The 19186-nt window shown below is 39.3% G+C and overlaps 1 protein-coding gene across 1 annotated transcript in view; it reads right to left on the reverse strand.

The window, feature by feature from the left end:
* Positions 1 to 13609, reverse strand: part of KDM3A (lysine demethylase 3A) — a 53732-nt gene extending 40123 nt beyond the window's left edge. Inside the window, exons 1-4 of the mRNA XM_054475770.2 lie at positions 13518 to 13609; positions 12773 to 12988; positions 5119 to 5274; positions 3865 to 3975 (exon numbers count right to left, since the gene is read on the reverse strand). Of these exons, the coding sequence (XP_054331745.1) occupies positions 3865 to 3975; positions 5119 to 5274; positions 12773 to 12958 (453 nt within the window). The 5' untranslated portion in view covers positions 12959 to 12988; positions 13518 to 13609. The remainder of the gene's footprint in view (positions 1 to 3864; positions 3976 to 5118; positions 5275 to 12772; positions 12989 to 13517) is intronic.
* Between the last annotated feature and the right edge of the window lie 5577 nt (positions 13610 to 19186).

The raw sequence follows: 19186 nt of genomic DNA on the forward strand, positions 1-19186 counted from the left end.
TTACATGTTAAGGGTAGTGAATAAGAAGAGTTATTTAAATTCCAGTGGGCTATTTCAATTGGTTAATCAAATGGGTTAAAGTAGTGTCAACAAACCATGTGATAGCCCAAATCATTCCAATTCCAGTAAACCAGATGGCTCAAAAAGTCCTAGACCATCAAATGATCACAGCTATAAGGCAGACTGAAGTAAAGTCATCCCAAGCTAGAAGCATGAGAAATATTAAGAGGAGCTCAAAGCATAATTTTAAACATGACTAACTTTGGCAATGGGAAAAAAGTAAGCAAACAAACAGCTGGTCAATCCAAGTAAAAAACACTCTGTATCCTAAATACTGGGGATGGGGAAATCACAATCCAAATCCAAGGGACAAAAAACACAGATATGACACACAAGAGACAGATGTATATGGTCAATTCATTGCAATTACTGTCTGGGGTTTTTTTTTATTTTATATAACACACTGCATGTACTATATAATACACTGTGTAACCTACTAGCAGGGGTAGATGACCATAACTGAGAGTTAGTTTATTCATCAATCAGAAAAATGTTTCCTTAATCAATGTTCTCCAAACCTTTTGACACATTGTAAAGATTAACTCCAGAGGTACACATATCTCTTTCCACCAAAGTCCACTGATAATGGGCAGCCCTTTTTTCCATATTCCCATTAGTAAACCCATGGCTGTGCCCAGTGGCCACCCTGCGGATGAGCAAGCATGCACCCATGATGGCAATTTTAGGGAAAATCTTGAACCACATCTCGGCCTGGTTACCTAGGCCAAAACCCTATTTTCTAAGGCCCCTTAAAGCTGACCAAGCTTCAGCTCCCTTCCCGGTAAGAAACTGCTGTTTTTAACAACTTATTTCACACAGATTCATTTAACCTAACTAGTATTACAAATGCATTCTTTTTTACAAAAAGGGAGGTGGGGGGACAAACAGAAAATCTGAATGAATAGCCTAAGGCGTCAGAGTAAGCCAGTTCTGAAACATTCAATTCTTGGCAGCAGCTCAATTCTTGGCACTATTCCACAGTCTTCTGGCTTTCTGTGCACACCCAGTTATGATAAATGTAATACAGAAACTGTCAATAAGAATAACCTGCCAAACCGAATTCTAGCAGGGCAAAGAAAAAACAGTGCCAAACACAGAAGCCCTTCCAATATTAGGGCTTTATGCTTTTCTGCCACTGTGAAATGGATAGTGACCAAGAATGGGTCATCCATTTTTCCCACTGGGAAGGATAACTAGTCTGTTAGAGAAGCTGTGCTGGAAAAATGTATTTCTTTTGCCAAGTAACATTAGACAAACCTAGGGTCTCCATAAGAGATCAACATTAGTTACCAGAATGGGTTAGTTTTTGTTTTTTTTCTCATGCATGTATTGTTTATGCAATTTCAAAAAATTTAATTATACTCTCCAATTCCTACTACAAGATGAAAGTACGTATCAACGGAAAGAGCCGCAAAGGGCTTCAATAAAGTAGAAAAATATTAGGCTGCCTAGGAGACTTTAGGGCTTAACGAAAGTACAGGATAGTTGTCCAGATACCTTATCTTTTTCTCACCCACAGATAACTGAGTAAAATTCAATCTAAAGACGGATTCTAACTTTCAACTCCAATTTTTGCACATGCCAAATGATTTTCAGGTGCTCTGTGCATTATCTAGAGCAAGTATCCTACTGGGGTAATCACATCCCCCAACGTGGAATTTCGTACAGCCTACTGTGATCACCCATATCTACAAGATAATTCTCTGAAGTACTAAACTTTGAAAACTCAACATCACTAAAAGTCAAGACCACACATTATAGTTCTCCCAGTTAATTATATATTAATATTGTATTAATGACAACATTCACACTGATGGCTCACAGCCCCTCTTCCCGAGAACAAATATAAACTTACTAATTTAAATGTTTCTTTTTCAATCCCAAGAAACAAAACTAGGGTTCTACCTTAATTGAAAACCTTAAATACAGGAAAGATGTAAATTCAGAAAACAGCACTAAGAATAAAAAATTCCTTTTATCACTCAGTAAAGCAAAATATCCACAACCTCCCTGTATGTTATTTGATCCCTGCAAGCAAGTAAGTCTTCCTTTTAAGGCAGGAAAAATATCAAGATGGGTATAACATAAGAAAACTTGTGTCTGAAATTAACTAAGTGAAAGCATCTTCCTCTGGTTCCATTACTTAAACATTATAAAATAAAGTTCAGATTATGAATCCTGTTTTCACTCACTTTCCAGATATGAAAGTATGGATGAGACTCAAGCAGAGGAAAAGCCAGTGCTTTGGGCTTCCCAATACAGGCTCGGCAACCTGATAACCACTGACCCCAAACTACTTTTAGCAAATAGGTTTCATAGTTCTATACCCCAAAGAAACAAGTCAGGTATGAAGTCACAAAACAGAAGGCGGTAAAGAAGATTATTCAGCTTTAATATCTATTATTCAGCTTTTATAAATGATATCTAAAAGATGAATATTATTACAACGTGTGTGTGTTTGTGTGCGTGCGTGCAGTCTATTCCCATCATTTGCAGTAGTTATGTTTTATCAAGTTGCAAAAAACGTTTTATTAACAAATACTGAACCACTGCTCCTAGGGGAAATACAGGTGTAGGTTCCTTCAAGCCTCTGGTCACATTTTCATCAACCAATTGACACATAATCTTGTTTTATATGTTTCTGTTGAAAGACATCTTATTTAATATATACTGCTTATGCACTAACCTTGAATTCACAGCCAAGAGCACTATAACTCAGACGAACGAAGCTTATCTAACACATGTATTTTGTTCTTAAGACACATCATGGCACTTCAGCACTGCTTTTGGGGGCCATTTTAAACAGTGAAATCACCAAAAAAACAAAAAAGCACTAAAATGCAGCACGAAATAGACTGCAAAAAGCACACTTGTTTACAGCATAAGTGAAACAAGGTGGAACATCACCTTATTTAACCTTAGCTAGGAGGTGGGAACCTGCATCATGAAACTCAAATTATTTGCAGCTCTGCAAGTACTGGTGAATGACCATGAACCACCACAAGTATTGACTTGGGGTTACAAATACATTTTAGCAAGTAGGTAAATTCACAAACATAGAATCTACAAATAATGAGGATTGCTTGTATATATGTATGCATGAGTGTCTATGTATGCATGCACATATATGCATACAAACAATGGTCTACTTTTAAATATTATTTTCATATCACCTAAGTGTTTCCATACACACACACCATCAACTATAATACCCTTGTCCTTTCAACCGTAAATGGACAGCACTAACCCAAAAGCTAACATTGAGGAATGATGTCTAACACCTAACTGCTGATGGGATGGGTTTCCTGTTAGGTATTTAAATTAGAGCAATCAACATCAATATACAGTTGGCCACTGAACAACACAGGTGTGGACTGTGCAGGCCCCCTTATAAACAGATTTCCTTCCACCTCTGTCACCCCTGAGATTGCAAGACCGAAAGCCTACTCAACACGAAGACAAGGACAAAAACCTTTATAATGATCTACTTCCACTTAATGAATACTAAATGTATTCTGCTTATGATTTTAATAACATTTTCTTTTATCTAATTTTATTGTAAGAATACAGTATATAATACATATACAAAATATATGTTAACCAACTGTTTATCAAGGCTTATGGTCAACAGTAAAGCTATTAGTAGAGTTTGGAGTGAATCAAAGTTATATGTAGATGTTTTACTGTGCAAGGAGTAGGTATCCATAATACCCACACTATTTAAGGTTCAATTGTACTTTACTTCTCATGTTAAAGGAGTTCGTATTTCTGTTTCTAAGGTTTACTACTGTTTCTATGTTTTACCTGTATAGGCTTCAAAAGGTCTTTAGAAAGAAATACTCTTTGTTGATCTCCCAGAAAGCGAATAGAAGTTATGGATCCCAAACCAGCTTTGTCCAACAGAGGTTTGTACATCTAAAACAAAAGAAAACACTTTAGCATCATAACTGCTGTCAGCATAATTCTGAAAATAGGAACTGGCAATTTTCCACACACAGAGAAAGTGATAAAGCCACTAATTTTTTTTATTTACTGCAAGTTATCTCATAACAACTATTTATGCAGCCATAGATAATACAATTTTTATTCAAACCCAATAATTTAAACCAGATAGACATTTGGGAGTTATTAATATTCAAGACTGGGTCCACAGATTCATGGTGTCCCAAAAATTTATGCAAAAACTGTTTGTATGCACACTTTTCTGGGGAGACAGGCCTGTGTTTTTAACCAGTTCTAAACAGCTGGAAAAAAAAATACAAAGAGCAAAATAAAACTTTAACCACAACCCTCATCTCTCAAGAATCTCCATAGCAGCTCTTTTCACTCATGGCAAAATCAGATCACAATCTGATCAGCCTTCAACCATTCTCCCGGCCTTTCCAAACTATCCAGATCCAACCTTCCCTCCTTGAAGCACCAGCTCAAGTGCTATAAAGACTAAAGTGCCCTCTCCAGACAGCGCTCACTCTTCTCTTTGATTGCACCACACTTTGCAATGTGGATATAACACAATCATATACCAACTTATAGTATCTTTAAAGCCAAAAAATATAATAATCCAGAGGGAACCTTAAAGATCATAAGATCAAGACTGGAAACCCTACAGAGAGCAAGGCAACAGCTACTATTCGGCTCCAGCCTATTGCTGCCATAAGGCTCCAGTGTTGCCATTATCTTGTAGATTTTTTAAGAGACAATGGAAATCTAGATTTTTAGATGTATTCTCCACATTTTTTAAAGTAGGCAATTAATTCAAATGTTTTGAAAGTACTGCAAGGGCCAAACCAAACAGATCTATATGTTTGCATATGACTGCCAGTTCCTGCCTTCTGACCTAGACATTCCCACTACTACCTCCATCCCCATTTGTCAAGTGAACATGAGGTCCAACAAGTCAAGGGACTCGCTCAGAAGTGCAGAGTTCTTAAAAGGGCTGGCAGGAGATCCTGGAAGCTTTTCTGACTTTCTGGCATTACGTTTACATATTCCTTGTTTTACCCACAACGGATAAAATGCCCTCTTCTCGGGAGTTCAATAAGCCCAAGTTTTACTCACTATTGCAGGCCACTGTACAATTCGTTCAGAAATTTCAGGTGACTTTCGTTCAGCTAAAACCAAGTTATGTTCTACTAAAAATGCTCTCCTTAGAAGGCTGTAGACTTCTATCCATCTTCTTTTCCTCCAAGATTCCCCATCAAATTCCACACACACCTAGACAGACAAAATTGGGGGGTGGGGGAAGCAGATTCAATTTATTAAAATAAGCATTACAAATGCCCCAGTTGAACTATACCTTCATTATTCTATTTGAATCTTTTATTTGGATGTGCTTTCCCCCTTCCAGCTCCCTCACTTCCTGTCACAGCCCACAACACATAATCACACATGAACCAGGCTTTGGCTCCCAACTCACTTCGGGATGCAGAAGTCAAGGCTTTTTGGGCCAGTCTCTGTCCCTAAAGTAAACCCCTGGGAAGCCCAGAAACCAAACAACCCCGACTTATCAGGCGTTTACATACATTAATTAGACATCTGAGCTTTTGGAATTGGAAGACAAAAATTTGAAACTCAAAAGATGTACTTAATAAAACTGCACTGTAATTCTCTGTTGACAATATAAGTGGGCTTAAGACGACCCCCATCACCACAATCCACCACCTGCTTTTGAATTCCTCTGGAATGAGTAGAATTTAGCACAAGGCCTAATACATAGCACATCTTCAATATCCCTTTCAGTTGAATAAGCTAGGAAATTTACCACAGAATGTGGAGTCTAAAACTACTTGTTTGATGACACAGAAACAAGTGATTAACAAAATGACCAGAGTTTTTCAGAACTACCTCTAGCCTCTTACATGAAAGTTAAACTACCTTGAAATATTGTTTTCCAAGTAATTGTAATGTTTTCTGCTTCTGACCTGCGTAATACTTTTAACCCTAAGGCTACAACTCTTAAAATTTGTATACATATTTAAAGACATTTAAAAAATTCAGTCTAAAAGTGGGCTTCTGGGAGCGATCTATGAGTAGGAATTGTTTACAAAACCATAAAACTCAAAGTCATATAAAAGCACTGAAACACTCCAGCTTCCTTAAGCTATTACGAATATGCTACCCCTTAACTTATTCTAGGTTCTCTTTAATGCTTTTTGTATTCTACGAATGACAATAAACTCCCTCAATATTCAGTGTAAAAATTACTGACTTTATTTGATTTAAAATTCCTCTCCTTACTAAAGAGGTCTCTCATTTTGGTTTCCAGGAATTAGTTAATACATCTATCATCTATCAAATCTGTTCATCATTTTACAGACATCACTCATACATCCCTTTTCAACCTTCAGTTTATTAACTAGTTAACTTTATCTATCAGAACACAATTCATATATCCTTTCCTCAAACAAACCTTCCCTTACCAAAGTGCCTCTCTCTTCCAAGAGAGGTCCCCTTACTAATTGTACTCAAAGTTTTGTACTTTTCCGTCTTAGCTCTTATCCACACTTTGCAACATTTATTTGTGGTTAACTGATTGACAAATAAATTCTAATAAGTCAAAGTCTGTCTCTGCTTTTGCTTACCACTGTATATCACTGGTATATGGAACCTAATTGGCACTCAAATACTTGTTAGAATAGATTAATGAATAAATTTCCCTCTGCATTGGGTTCCTATCTTGTTTCTCTCATCTGCTTAGAAGGCACTAAATTCCCACATTAGCCCCAATCCCAAACCTTCTCCAGTCTACAGAATAAAAATAAACGAAATCTAAGATCCTACCCTTCTCAGCCAATAAAACATGCATCCCTAACTTCCCAGGCGACTTTACCTAGGAAACTACATATCTTCTTGGTATTCTAGGTTTTTAACTTTGCAGTTATTACTGAATACTTTCCAAATCAGAATAAATGTGAACACCCACATGGCAAGGCCCACATATGTTTCTCCCTGGTTATATGTTTTCTATCACTGTAATCAACCAAATGGTCTTTCATAAAGGTGGGCAGAGACTGCCCATCTTCCTTTCTGTTTCCTAGCCACAGAATCCATATGCTCTGACATCTCCCCTAAATTGGCTAGTCTTTCTGCTCCATATTCACATCAACCTCAAACCCAACCAAGCTTTAGGTAGGCAGTTTTCTTATTTATCAGCAATGTGGTATAAGAGGAATGAGCACACACAAATTCCAGATCCAGATTCAGAGATCTTGAATTCCCAGCTACACTGAATCTCTCTTAGAATGATTTTACATATATAAAATAAAATACTTATGATTACAAAGGAAACCAACTAACCTGCACCTCAGGTTAAGAACCCTCACTTAGAAAATCTAAGTTCTCTCAATGTTTTTCAAAATGAAAAAAGTAACACCTCTCATTGCATAGTTAGTCATATTTTAAAAGACAGTGTATGTAAAGTGTCTGGCAAGACAACTAGGTAGTTTTAATACCTCCATGGTTAATTCAAATCTTATCAAGGTATCACTTATTAAGTTAGGAGCAGGGGAAAGAGGGTCTTCAACACGATTATTTAATATCTATTCAGCAAAAAAAAAAAAAAAAAGTGCAGAATTAAGAAGGATTAAGATCTTAAGTGGTTTCCCAAAACTTAAGCAATATCACAGTTCTTACCAGATCACTATCTAAAGCCTAAGATAACCCTAAACCAAGAGTCAGACAGGGCCCCTTTTCATATCCCAATTTTTGAGTGATTTGGGGGAAAAAAAAAAAAAAGTTTAGCTCCTTAAAAACAATGTAAGTTTATGACTTTCAAATATTACACTGTATTAGCCAAAAATCACATTATTTTGGTTTGGAAAAAGATGACTTTAAAAAATATATAAGAAAACCAACAAGTTGTGAGCTTGCTTCAATATTGTTCAAAAGTTTCCTATCAAAACTATGTATGTCAGTCAGGCATGGTGACTCACACCTGTAATCCCAGCACTTTGGGAGGCCAAGACAGGAGGATCACTTGAGTCCGGGAGTTCTAAACCAGCCAAGGCAACGTGGGGAAACCTTGTCTCTACAAAAAATACAAAAATTAACCAGGAGTGGTGGTGCCCACCTGTGGTCCTAGATATTCAGGAGACTGAGGTGGAAGGATTGCTTGAGCCAAGGAAGTTGAGGCTGCAGTGAGTTATGACTGCGCCACTGCACTTCAACCTGAGTGACAGAGTGAGACCCCATTTCCAGAAAAAACAAAGCATCTTTCATTTGTGCCTTGAGGTCTGAGGTTTTACATTTAATGACATGCCCCAAAAAAGCCTCTTCTGTGGACATTTCTACAAAAAGACATTTATTTTTTGAGACAGAATCTTAATCTGTTGCCTAAGCTGGAGTGTAGTGGCGCGATCTCAGCTCACTGCATCCTCTGCCTCCCCGATACAGGTGATTCTCGTGCCTCAGACTCCCAAGTAGCTGGGATTACAGGTGTATGCCACCACACCTGGCTAATTTTTGTATTTTTAGTAGAGACTGGGTTTCACCATGTTGGCCAGGCTGGTCTTGAACTCCTGATCTCCTGACCAGATGATCCACCCGTCTTGGCCTACCAAATTATTGGGATTACAAACGTGAGCCACTGCACCTGGCCTAAAAAGACATTTAAATTCAGTAAGAACTAAAGTGACTTGATCAAGCTCATGCAAGCTGACAGATGCAACTAGTTTCTATTCTAAATTGTGTTATTTCACCCATGCTCCTTTGGCCCACAATGAGATGTGACTTAGGCTGTGTGGCTTCAAAGGCCAAAGAGTCAATTATGACTCACTACCTATAATTTTGAAATCTGCTCTTCTTTTAATGGGTATTTTGCAAATGTGTACCTTATTAGTACCTATGAAACACCTTGACCAAATGCTCGATATTTCAGATTTTTCAAGCCAATGTTTCCCCAACAGAAAATCTTTCTGATATGAATTAATATTATATCTAATAAACTAATATCAAAATCTCCCACTCTTACCATACTCTCATCTCACCTGACTATATGATTATAAAAGCCATCAGAAACACCAAGGAAAATGTTTCCAAGTTTAAAAGTAGGAGCACAGAATGATACGGTTTTTAGACAAATTTTTAATTACATGTCTATTTTATGCCTTGCACTACAATGCAGGATACCACTTAATTCACTACTCCACAAAGAAATTAATTCCTTGTGCTTCCACTTATGTCTTCTTATGCCTAAATGTTTGTCTAAGATCCCAAGGTCCAGCTTTCAATTAAAAGGTGTAAACAGTTTTTATACCGTGCTAGAAGTTTTCTCATTTTACATGGCTTGACTGGCAGCAGATTGCACTAACATTAAAGTTTCAACGGTGTGCAAAAATGAAAGGCTAGGCATTGGTCAAGGCACCCAATTGCTGACAATAGCAGGAAATGGTACATACAGATGGCAAGGACTAATTGCCTGCTAAGGACACCTGTAAGGACTAAGAAGGGGCATTAGACTCAAGGAAAAGGTAGGCTTCAAAGAAGAAAAGGACAAGTTAAGGAAGCAGGGCATTCCCAGCATGCATAATTATGTGAACAAAATCAGCTAGGAAGCAACTCATTTCATCCTCAAGTAGAAAGAGCAGGATAAAAATAAGATTAAAGCAGTCTTTATAGCCACATCTACTTAAGATCTGTTGTTATTCCAGATGAAGAGAATGCTATTGCCTCATCAGCAGATTCTTTCTAAACTGTTTCTCCATAGGAGAGGTAATAATTTTATGATTCCTTCACTTATCCATTCAAATAGTTGAGCACACACTACATGCCAAGCAGTGTTCTAGGTGCTAGGGATATAGAGGCTAGCAAAATAAAATGCTCTAACCTTACTCTATCTGAATATTAAAGCCTAGTGTTTAAGGTCTGGAGACAAACTCAAGCTATTTAACTTCTTTAAGCCTCAGTTTTTGACACTAAAAATGTAGTTTACCATCTAGGATATCTGTGAGGATTAAATGAAGTAATCGCCACATAATATCCATTTAATGATTATTTTTTCTTTGCTAAATCCTGATGTAACCATTTAATCATAGTTATCTACTGTTATTATGTCTTCACCTTAACTTCTCTGTAACCAACTACTAGACATATTATCTTTTTGTTATCTAAGTGATTTTGTTACAAAGTCTCTCTAGGTGAAACAAAGTTAACAAGCCTTGGCCTCATTAATACCATCCATAACTATCTAAACAAGCCAGTCTAGACAGACTTGTATTTGTCCTAATAATAGAAGAATGGTTACATATTACTTGAATGTTATTTATTCACATTCATCTCAGCCCCTCGCCCCACCCCCATCCCACCCGCCAAAAACTTAATGCCCCTAAACCCTAGTGTAAGCATGGCCTTAGTTACTTGGTTCCTGCCTCCATCTCACCAAGCACAAATTGGTTTTGGTGTTTCGAGCCCAGGAGTTCCAGACCAGCCTGGGCAACAAGACCCCCAACTCTAAAATCAAGGTAAAATAAAATCCTGGTTTTTTTTAATGCAACATGGCCCCCAAACTTAACATCTGCTACTCAACTAAGGAATGTAGTGATAAATCATGACTAAAAAAGAGACATGAGATTGGCATCTTACATGAGGGTTGAGTTGTGATGTGTACAAGGCAAAAATCCAACCTAGCCAAAATTGTTTTTGACATGAATTCCCAGTTGTTTTCACGTTAGGCACCAAAGTGCAGTGGAGAAGACACTCGGCCCAATCTGGATTCGCAGCCTCCCTTAGCAGCTAATTATGCAAATCTGGACAAGATTCCTTTTCCTAAATCTATTTCCTCATTCTGAAAATGAAGATATCACCACCTCCTCAAAGGTTGGGGGCGGAGGGAGGAGATTTAAAAAATATATATACATGGGAAGTTCCTCCTAGATTGCCTGCCTAACCCAACAGGTCCTCAATCACTGCCAGAGAAGGGAAGGGAATGCCTAGTCTCTCAACATCTGCCAAAGAACTAAAGACTGGAAAGTTTAAATAAAATCTTGTTTCCATTCAAATCACATAAAAACAAATGCACTAGAGAAAATTTTATTTGGCAGGCGAAATAAACCACAACAAGCACGACTGAATCTAGTACACAAAGCCCATCTTACAGAAAGGTTATAAGCCCAAAGCAAAAGGGTTGGCCATTCTTGCACCACAATATATTATCTCTATAAACATCAAAACCTGATTTGGCAGGAGAATGAGTGGAATGGAGGAAAAAACCAAACCTCACAGCCTATGACAGGAGCTCTACTGTGGCACAGCTCTTGATCACTGGCCCGATGGTTAAGAGGGCAGCTTCTGGAGTAAAACTTCCTGGGTTTGACAGAATACAGGCTATGTCAATTCCTACGTATGTGTCCTTGGCAAGATGCTTAATGTCTCTCAGGCACAGTAGTTTCATCCATAAAATGGGGGCAATATTAGTACCTACCCCCAATAAGTGCTATAAGGATTAAACGAGATCATAGTTGTGAAGTGCTTGGCACACGGTTAAATGCTCTTCGGTCACTCCTTTTCAACGTGAGACAAGGCACAACACTGAAGCTTTAAAACATGCCTAACAGCATACCCCTTTCCTACAACTCTTTGCAGATAAATACCAGTTTGGGCATACACTGTCACCCTGAAAGTGTTCAAATGAACAGTGTTTCAGAAATCAACATATAATCAACTGCCAATGCTAAAACTTGCTGCCTTTATTTGAACATAGTTTAAGAAAAAGCAAAGATGATGGCCAAGTGAAGATTCTGAAACACATCCACTACGCAGGGTGGAAATATCTTCTGACAAGCTTCCTTCAAGTTATCACCACTTTGGAGTCTTTGTTAGGAACCTTTTTTCAGTTATTTTTGCACAAAGGAGTCTTTGTTGGTACAATGGCTTCCTCACTGCTTGTTCCCAGACAATCCTTTCACACCAATACTTCCATTAGGGAGCACAATCAGAATTCATCTGTCTTTGAAAAGATCTAACAGAAAAAGGTTCTGAGTGTCATAATGATTAAAAAAAAAAAATCACTGGCCACACTTGTTCCCAATTCTCTCCCTCCCCTCATGCGTCCAAGTGCAGTATATCTAAGCCAGTCCTCCAATATACCATATATGGGACAGCTCCACCTCCATCCCTCCATATATGGTCATATCCCACACCCACCCACAGGCTCATCACAGACAACCAGGAACCCACTCCTGCCCTGACCCACCATATACGGACAAACACCCACCCTAATACGCCAAACAGAACTTAAGCTCCTCCCTCTACACTCACTTCATTTTTAACAAGTCTGAAAGTTTTTTCAAAAGTTGAGTGAATAAATTAACAGGAACAAACAAACAAAACCAGCTGAAAGTACTTCCAAGCACTAACCCTCAATTCTTAATGACTCCAAACGTCACTTACACGCCCAACTTAACGCTAACAAAAATACTCCTCCTCCTCTGCAGTAAAGATGAGACAGTCCTAGTGGGACACAGCACCGGCATTAATGAAGCGTGTCTGAACAACCCTAAGCCCACTATTAAAGCCAGGCAGCCAGGAGCTGTGGGCCAAACACAACTCGGCTCTATACAACCATTCCAAAGACTTTCAAGATCTAGCTTCCTGCACCTTCAGATCATATGCCAACTTTCTGGTCTCCGTTTTCAGAAAACGGAAGGAGGGAACCGATGGTCGCGTTACCAAGGTAACTGCGAAACGTCCGGCGGCAGAGGCCCGGAGCCGCCTGTACCTTCAGATCCTTCTTGGTAACGTCGGTGTGGGAGACAGCTCGAATGGTCCCGGAGAGCCAGGGCCACTCGGCGACGCGCTCCACGTCCCAGCTGTCGTGGCTGCCGTCGCTGCCGTCGGCTGCGGACAGACTGAGAAACCGCTTCCCCACCAATACCGGCCAACTTTCTCCGAGCGTGAGCACCATGGTTTCCACGCCCGCAGGAAGAGCTCCTCCCTGCAAAAACACAAAAACAAAATGCGACGGGGGCGGCCGGTGGGAGGGGGCCGGGCGGAGACAGCAGAGAGGGCGGGCGGAGGGCGCCGAACCCGCGCGAGGACGCGGCCTCGGGCGGACCCGCACCAAGCCCCCCTCCTGCGCCCTCCCGCCCCCCGGCGCCCTCCCCCGCTACACACCCGGGCCCCAACGCCGCGTGACCCTCGCTCTCCCAAGTTTGGCTTTTCTAACAGCTCAAACGCAAACGCAGAGGGAGTGAGGGAAGAATTATCTGCGGCTCGAGTGGATTTGAAAGTGCTCAGCCCCCAGCCCCGAAAAGAAAAGGCCCCTGGTGCACAGAGCCGGTCTCGGGCGGCTGGGTCCCCGCCCCGGGCGGCCCCGCCGGGGAGGGTGGGCGAGCCCGCGATTCCGCACTTGCCCCGCCGCCCCGCCCCGGCGCCCAGCTCCCCGGCCCCGACCCCCAGGCGCCCGTCTGCCGGGCCTGCGCTGCTGCCAACGGGCGGCGGGGCCGCGCGCTCGGCTCTTTCACCTTTCTTTCCCCTCTCCCCGCAGCCGAGGCCGCGGCGCTCTTACCCCGCCTCCCGCCTCCCTGAGTCACCGGCGGCAGCCGCCGTTTCCAGCCGCCTAGCCGACTCCAGCACTGACTTGGTTCAAGAGCTCTCACAAGACACGCACAGCCTCCCGGGCCCGCCCCCTCGGAGCCGCTTCCGCCGCTCATTGGCTGAGACACAGGAGCTGGGCGAGGCTCCGGGGGAAACAGACCACCACCATTGGCCTCCCGGGCGAGGGCGGGGCCAGAGGAAAAAACAATTCCTTGGCTGCCTCTTCCCTTTCCCCTCCCCCTTCCGACTCCCGGGCGACCCCCATTAGGTTAAAGTACACAGAGAATAAGCGAGTGATCCCTCCGCCACAGGCCCATTCTTTCCATTTGTTGCCTCACAGTATGCAAAAAAAAGTCCCGCGAAATCGGTTATCAACTTTGGGGCCCGGAGGAAAATTGCTGTGGCGCATAGATAAAACTGAATGGCGAGACCCTGAGCTATAAGTGCCTATTGGATTGTTCTTCAAGTGCGTAGGCTGTCGACCGAAGATGAGCCTTCCACTTGGCGGAAGAATCTCACAGGAAAGGGTGAGGGCGGTGCAGAGTTAGCGGGGGAGGGAAGGGAAGAGAACGTGCGGTTTCAGGCGTACTCAGCTAGAGGGAGGAGCGACAGTGCTCTAGAGGGTCGTGCGCAGGCGCCTCGCGGAGCTTAGGCTGCTGGGCGAAATGGCTGCGGGAGGCGCAGGCGCACGTGGTGCTGATCGTGGAACGTCTAAAGTCCGCCATTTTGAAGGATAAATGAAGAAAGGCGTGGGGTTACTGGGTAATGACGTTCATTAAATTTAGAGCAAAAGAGACCTTTAAATACAATGTATAATGGGATTTTTTTTCTCCAAAGGGGGATTGAGAAGGTGTTCAGAGACTTAAACAAAGAAATTTAAAGTAGTTGAAGGCCATAATGAATGATGCAAGAGATGAAAGAGAAGGTGACTTTGAAGGACAAAGGAGTTTAGAGGTGATTGTGTGCTCTGGACCTGAAGTATTTTGATTGAATGAAAAAGAAATGGAATGAAGAAATTGAAGACATGTTCATAAAGGCTGGTGTTTGACATTACATCACATTTAATCCTTAAGAAGAACTCATGCCTCCCATTTTACAAGTGTGGAAATGGATAATCAGAGAATGTTTGGAAACATATAAGGGATTATAGGTGCAAATTAACTCGTTGATTTTCAATATACATATTCTGAATGTGATTTTAAGTTTTTAAAGTTAGTAACACGGAAGAATTAAATTGGATTTATAATCTGCAGACCATTTAAAGGAAGGGGGCTGCTAAATGAGAAGAAAAAAACCTATCCAGCTGAACAGAAGGCAGAAATGGGAACAAGATAAGCAAAAGAAACCAGAACATATGGTAAAAATGTTTTTAATGTGAAAAGTAAGTCCAAACATCAGTATTTACAATAAATATAAATGGGTTAATTTCACTCACAAGTTTTAGAAGACAGTTGGGAATAAAAGGACAATCCAGCTATAAATTGACCGTAAGCAAACGCTTACAACACAGGAAGCTTGAAAATACTGGGCAAAAATATTTAATCAAATGGTAGCCAAATGAAAGCAATATAGCAATATTAATACAATTAAAAGTATCAAAAGAGAAAGGATTTTATATTAAAGGATAAAGTCCATGAAGACAATATCGTCTCCTGAACTGTTACGAATCTAAAAACATGGCCTATCCTAAGCTGACACTATGAATGATGAGAAATTTTACAAATTTGACAATTTGTTATCAGAGTAGAAGACAAATATCTCAGAAATATGCAATTCAAATTTAAAATATAAAGGAAGATATGGAGAACTTAGATTATGTAATTAAATATTAATTTGAAAACTCTTAAGGGTAAAATTCTACTGAACCTCAAGGAACATATTCTTTCTGTGTTGAATTCATTATTTCAGAGCTTAGAAAAGATGGAAAGATATCCAATGCATTTTATAACAGTTTTAAAACCATTTCACAAATTGTGAACCGGGAGAGTATAAGAAAGAAAAACTATGGTTCAATTACACTTAGGAACATAGATGGGAAATTCTTTTATAAAATACCAGCAAATTAAATCCAGCAGCATATCTTTTAGGTAATTGATATGATTAATTAGTGTTATATGAATACAAAGATACTTCAAGATTAGAAAATTACTAAAATTCACCATGACAGGTTAAAAGAGAAAAATCATATAGTCACCTTAGGGCTAAATAGAGCATGCAGTCACATTGAACACTTGTGATCTTAAGAGTATTTTTAAATTACATAGAAAACTAAGAAGATTATAAGTGCACACTTATATTCAATACCACCCATAATTTTTAAAAAATGTTTTTAAACCTTCTAAAAACCCAGGAATATAAGTTATGTACCACAGAAAAACAGCCACACACATATGAACAAGAAAACATTTTCAAATAACCGAAGTGTACTCCAGTTGGAGAAGGAATAAATAAAATTATTAATAATAGATGGAATGGAATGCATATATTGGAAAGATGTAGAGGATTTGTAAAGGAGTAAAAGCAGCTAGATGTTCCAATAAAGATAGTTACCAAAATACATTATGAATGAAAAAGAAATTTGCATTTGGTACTATTTCAAAATACACATACAAAAACAACAGCATATATGTTCTGTTAAATATGGTTATTAAAACTTACAGTAATGGTTACTGGTATTAGGGGGTGCACACTAGAATTAGGGGTGTTAGTCAAAGACAACACACATTATTTGTAATTCTAATTTTTTATAAATACACTTTTTTTGTATTTACATTTTTTCACCTTATTTTTAATTGACAGGTAAAACTATATGGTGTACAATATGATGTTTTGGTACAGATATACATTGTGGAATGGCTATATCACATTATTTTACATATGCATTCCCTCACATACTCATCTTTTTTTGTGGGTGAGAGCACTTAAAATCCACTCTTAGCAATTTTCAAATATACAATATGTTGTCATTAACTGTAGTCACCATGATATACATTAGATCATTTGAACTTATTCCTCTTAACTGAAATTTTGTGTCCTTTGACCAACATCTCCCCAATCTCCCCACTCCCTGTGATTCTCTCATTTTATAAGGTAAATGTACTCACATGTTACTTTTAAAATTTAATTTTTAATTTTCATTAATGGAATCTGCTACATTAACAAATTAAAGGAGAAAATACATATGATTATCTCAAGATACACCAAAAATTTTATATACTTCATTTTCGTTCATTGTAATAACTCTTAGCAAACTATAAAGAGAAGAAAATTTTATAACTCTGTAAAGAATATCTACCAGAAATATACCTAAACATTGTACTTAATTGTGAAATTTTAGAAAAATTCCCATGAAAGTCAGGAGCAAGATAAGGATGCCCAATGCTGTCACTACTATTCAAGTTACAATAGAGGTTAATTGCTAATGTCATAAGACAAGAAAAATAATACAATGTAAACATTGGAATGGAAGAAAAAGCCCAAAACATTTGTAGATAAATCAAAAGCATCAGTGACAAATTATTAGAATTAAAACAAGAGTCAAAAAGATAATGCAATAAAAGATCAACAAATGAAAATCAAAAGAATTCCTATTCCTTAGCAAGCATCAATTAGAACACACAGTAGAAAAATAGAAATCATTAATGATAATAAAACACATAATACCTAAAAATTAATACATGAAATGAACACAACCTATATGAAGAAAGGTAGACTTTGCTGACATGTATAAAGAAGATGAAAAATTCTGTCTCCTTACATGATCTGATAAATATGTCATTTCTACTCTAATGAAACAACAAATAAAAACATCAAGACATAAATATATAAGTAATGAAGAGAACAAACAGACCCAGTGTATATTAAAAATTAGTTTGTGATAAACATATTTCTAGTGGGTGTAAAGAATAAACTATGCAATACATGCTTTGAGATCTATTGGTTATCCATTAAAAATGTATATATAAGCTGGGCACAGTGACTTACACCTGTAATCCCAGCACTTTGGGAGGCTGAGGTGGCAGATCACTTCAGGTCAGGAGTTTGAGACCAGCCTGGCCAACATGCTGAGACCCCATCGCTACTATAAAAATTAGCTGGATGTAGTGGTGCACATCCATAATCCCAGCTACTCAGGAGGCTGAGACAGAAGAATCACTTGAATCTTAAACCCAGGAAGCAGAGGTTGCAGTGAGCTGAGATCACGCCACTGCACTCCATCCTGGATGACGGAGCAAGACCCTGTCTCAAAAAAAAAAGAAGTATATAATGTATATATAACCAAGATTCCTACACCAACATTCACGAAAATAAGTTCCAGGTAGCTCAAAATGCTACATATTTTAAAATCCAATAAAATATTTTAAAATTCCCTCCTGTCTTCTACTTTTTTCTCTTTCCTTTCCTCTTTCTGAACATTTCAGTCTTGAGGCCATTAGGAGGGGCAGAGCAAGATAGGTGTTAATAAAGAGAGGCTGTCAGCCACGGGATGTTAGTGCTCTAAAGAGTAAGGAGTAATAGCTGGGCATAGACAGTCAGAGCCCAAGTGGGGTGAGAAGGGTAGACACACAAAAGGTTAACCCAGCCTGGGTTATCTAGAGGCCAAGTGAGGTGAGGAGGGTATCCATGAATGGGGGCAGCCTAGTGTGGTATGTTGGAGCCCAAACAGAGTGAAGAGACTGTTTACATGAGGAGAAGGCCTGGCATGAGTAACAGAGCTTGAGGAGGGGGAGGAGAGTGTGTAGGAGAGTGGTCTGACATGGATGTCAGACCCAAAGGAGGGTGAGGAGGGCATTCATGTAGGGACCAGCAGTGGGCACTGAAAAGACCAAGAGATCTCTTAGAAGCAGCAGGAGAACCAGGTGAGAGGTACATTCTGGAAACAAGCCAAAAAGAATTTCAACTTGGAAGACCATGCAGTAAGGTCAAAGGATACACTGAGGTCAAGACAGATGGAGGACTGAGCAGCAGGATATTGAAACTGCCAACAAATATGTTTTAGCCACTGGGTATTGCCAGAAATAACTTCCACTGGTTAGTAAAAATTATCCAAGCTCCAGCGTACATATTCCAGTCAAATCCTGACACTAACCTGCTGTGTCAACCCTAGCTCCAGAGGACATCAGAAGTTCCCAAATGCCTTAAGAAAGTTGGCAACAGAAAATTTGGAATATGCTTGACCTTGATTTCTCAATTTCAAAACAATTAGAGCACAATATTTTTGCCTAAATCTGCTTCCCTGAAATAGCACAAGAATAACTCGTGTTTTATGTGAAAATCTAAATGTCTTATGCTATTTCTGTTAATGCAAAGCACCTGTGAAAATTAATGAAGTCATCCCAGAGTGTCAGTGCTAAGCTCCTTGCCTCTGGGTATTTTAAAGACTTTTTCTGTTGAGGAATAATTTATATCCAGAGAAAAGCATAGACCTTAAGTGAACATTTTTATCAGCTTATGAATTACATACATCCAAATAACCTACACCCCATCAAGATATAAAACAGGGGTCAGCAAACTACAGCCACAGGCCAAATCTGTTCCACTGCCTAATTTTCTACAGCATTTGAAGAGTGGTTTTTACATTTTTTATTATATGAGG

Source organism: Pongo pygmaeus, chromosome 12, assembly GCF_028885625.2.
Source record: "Pongo pygmaeus isolate AG05252 chromosome 12, NHGRI_mPonPyg2-v2.0_pri, whole genome shotgun sequence".
Taxonomy (NCBI): Eukaryota; Metazoa; Chordata; class Mammalia; order Primates; family Hominidae; genus Pongo; species Pongo pygmaeus.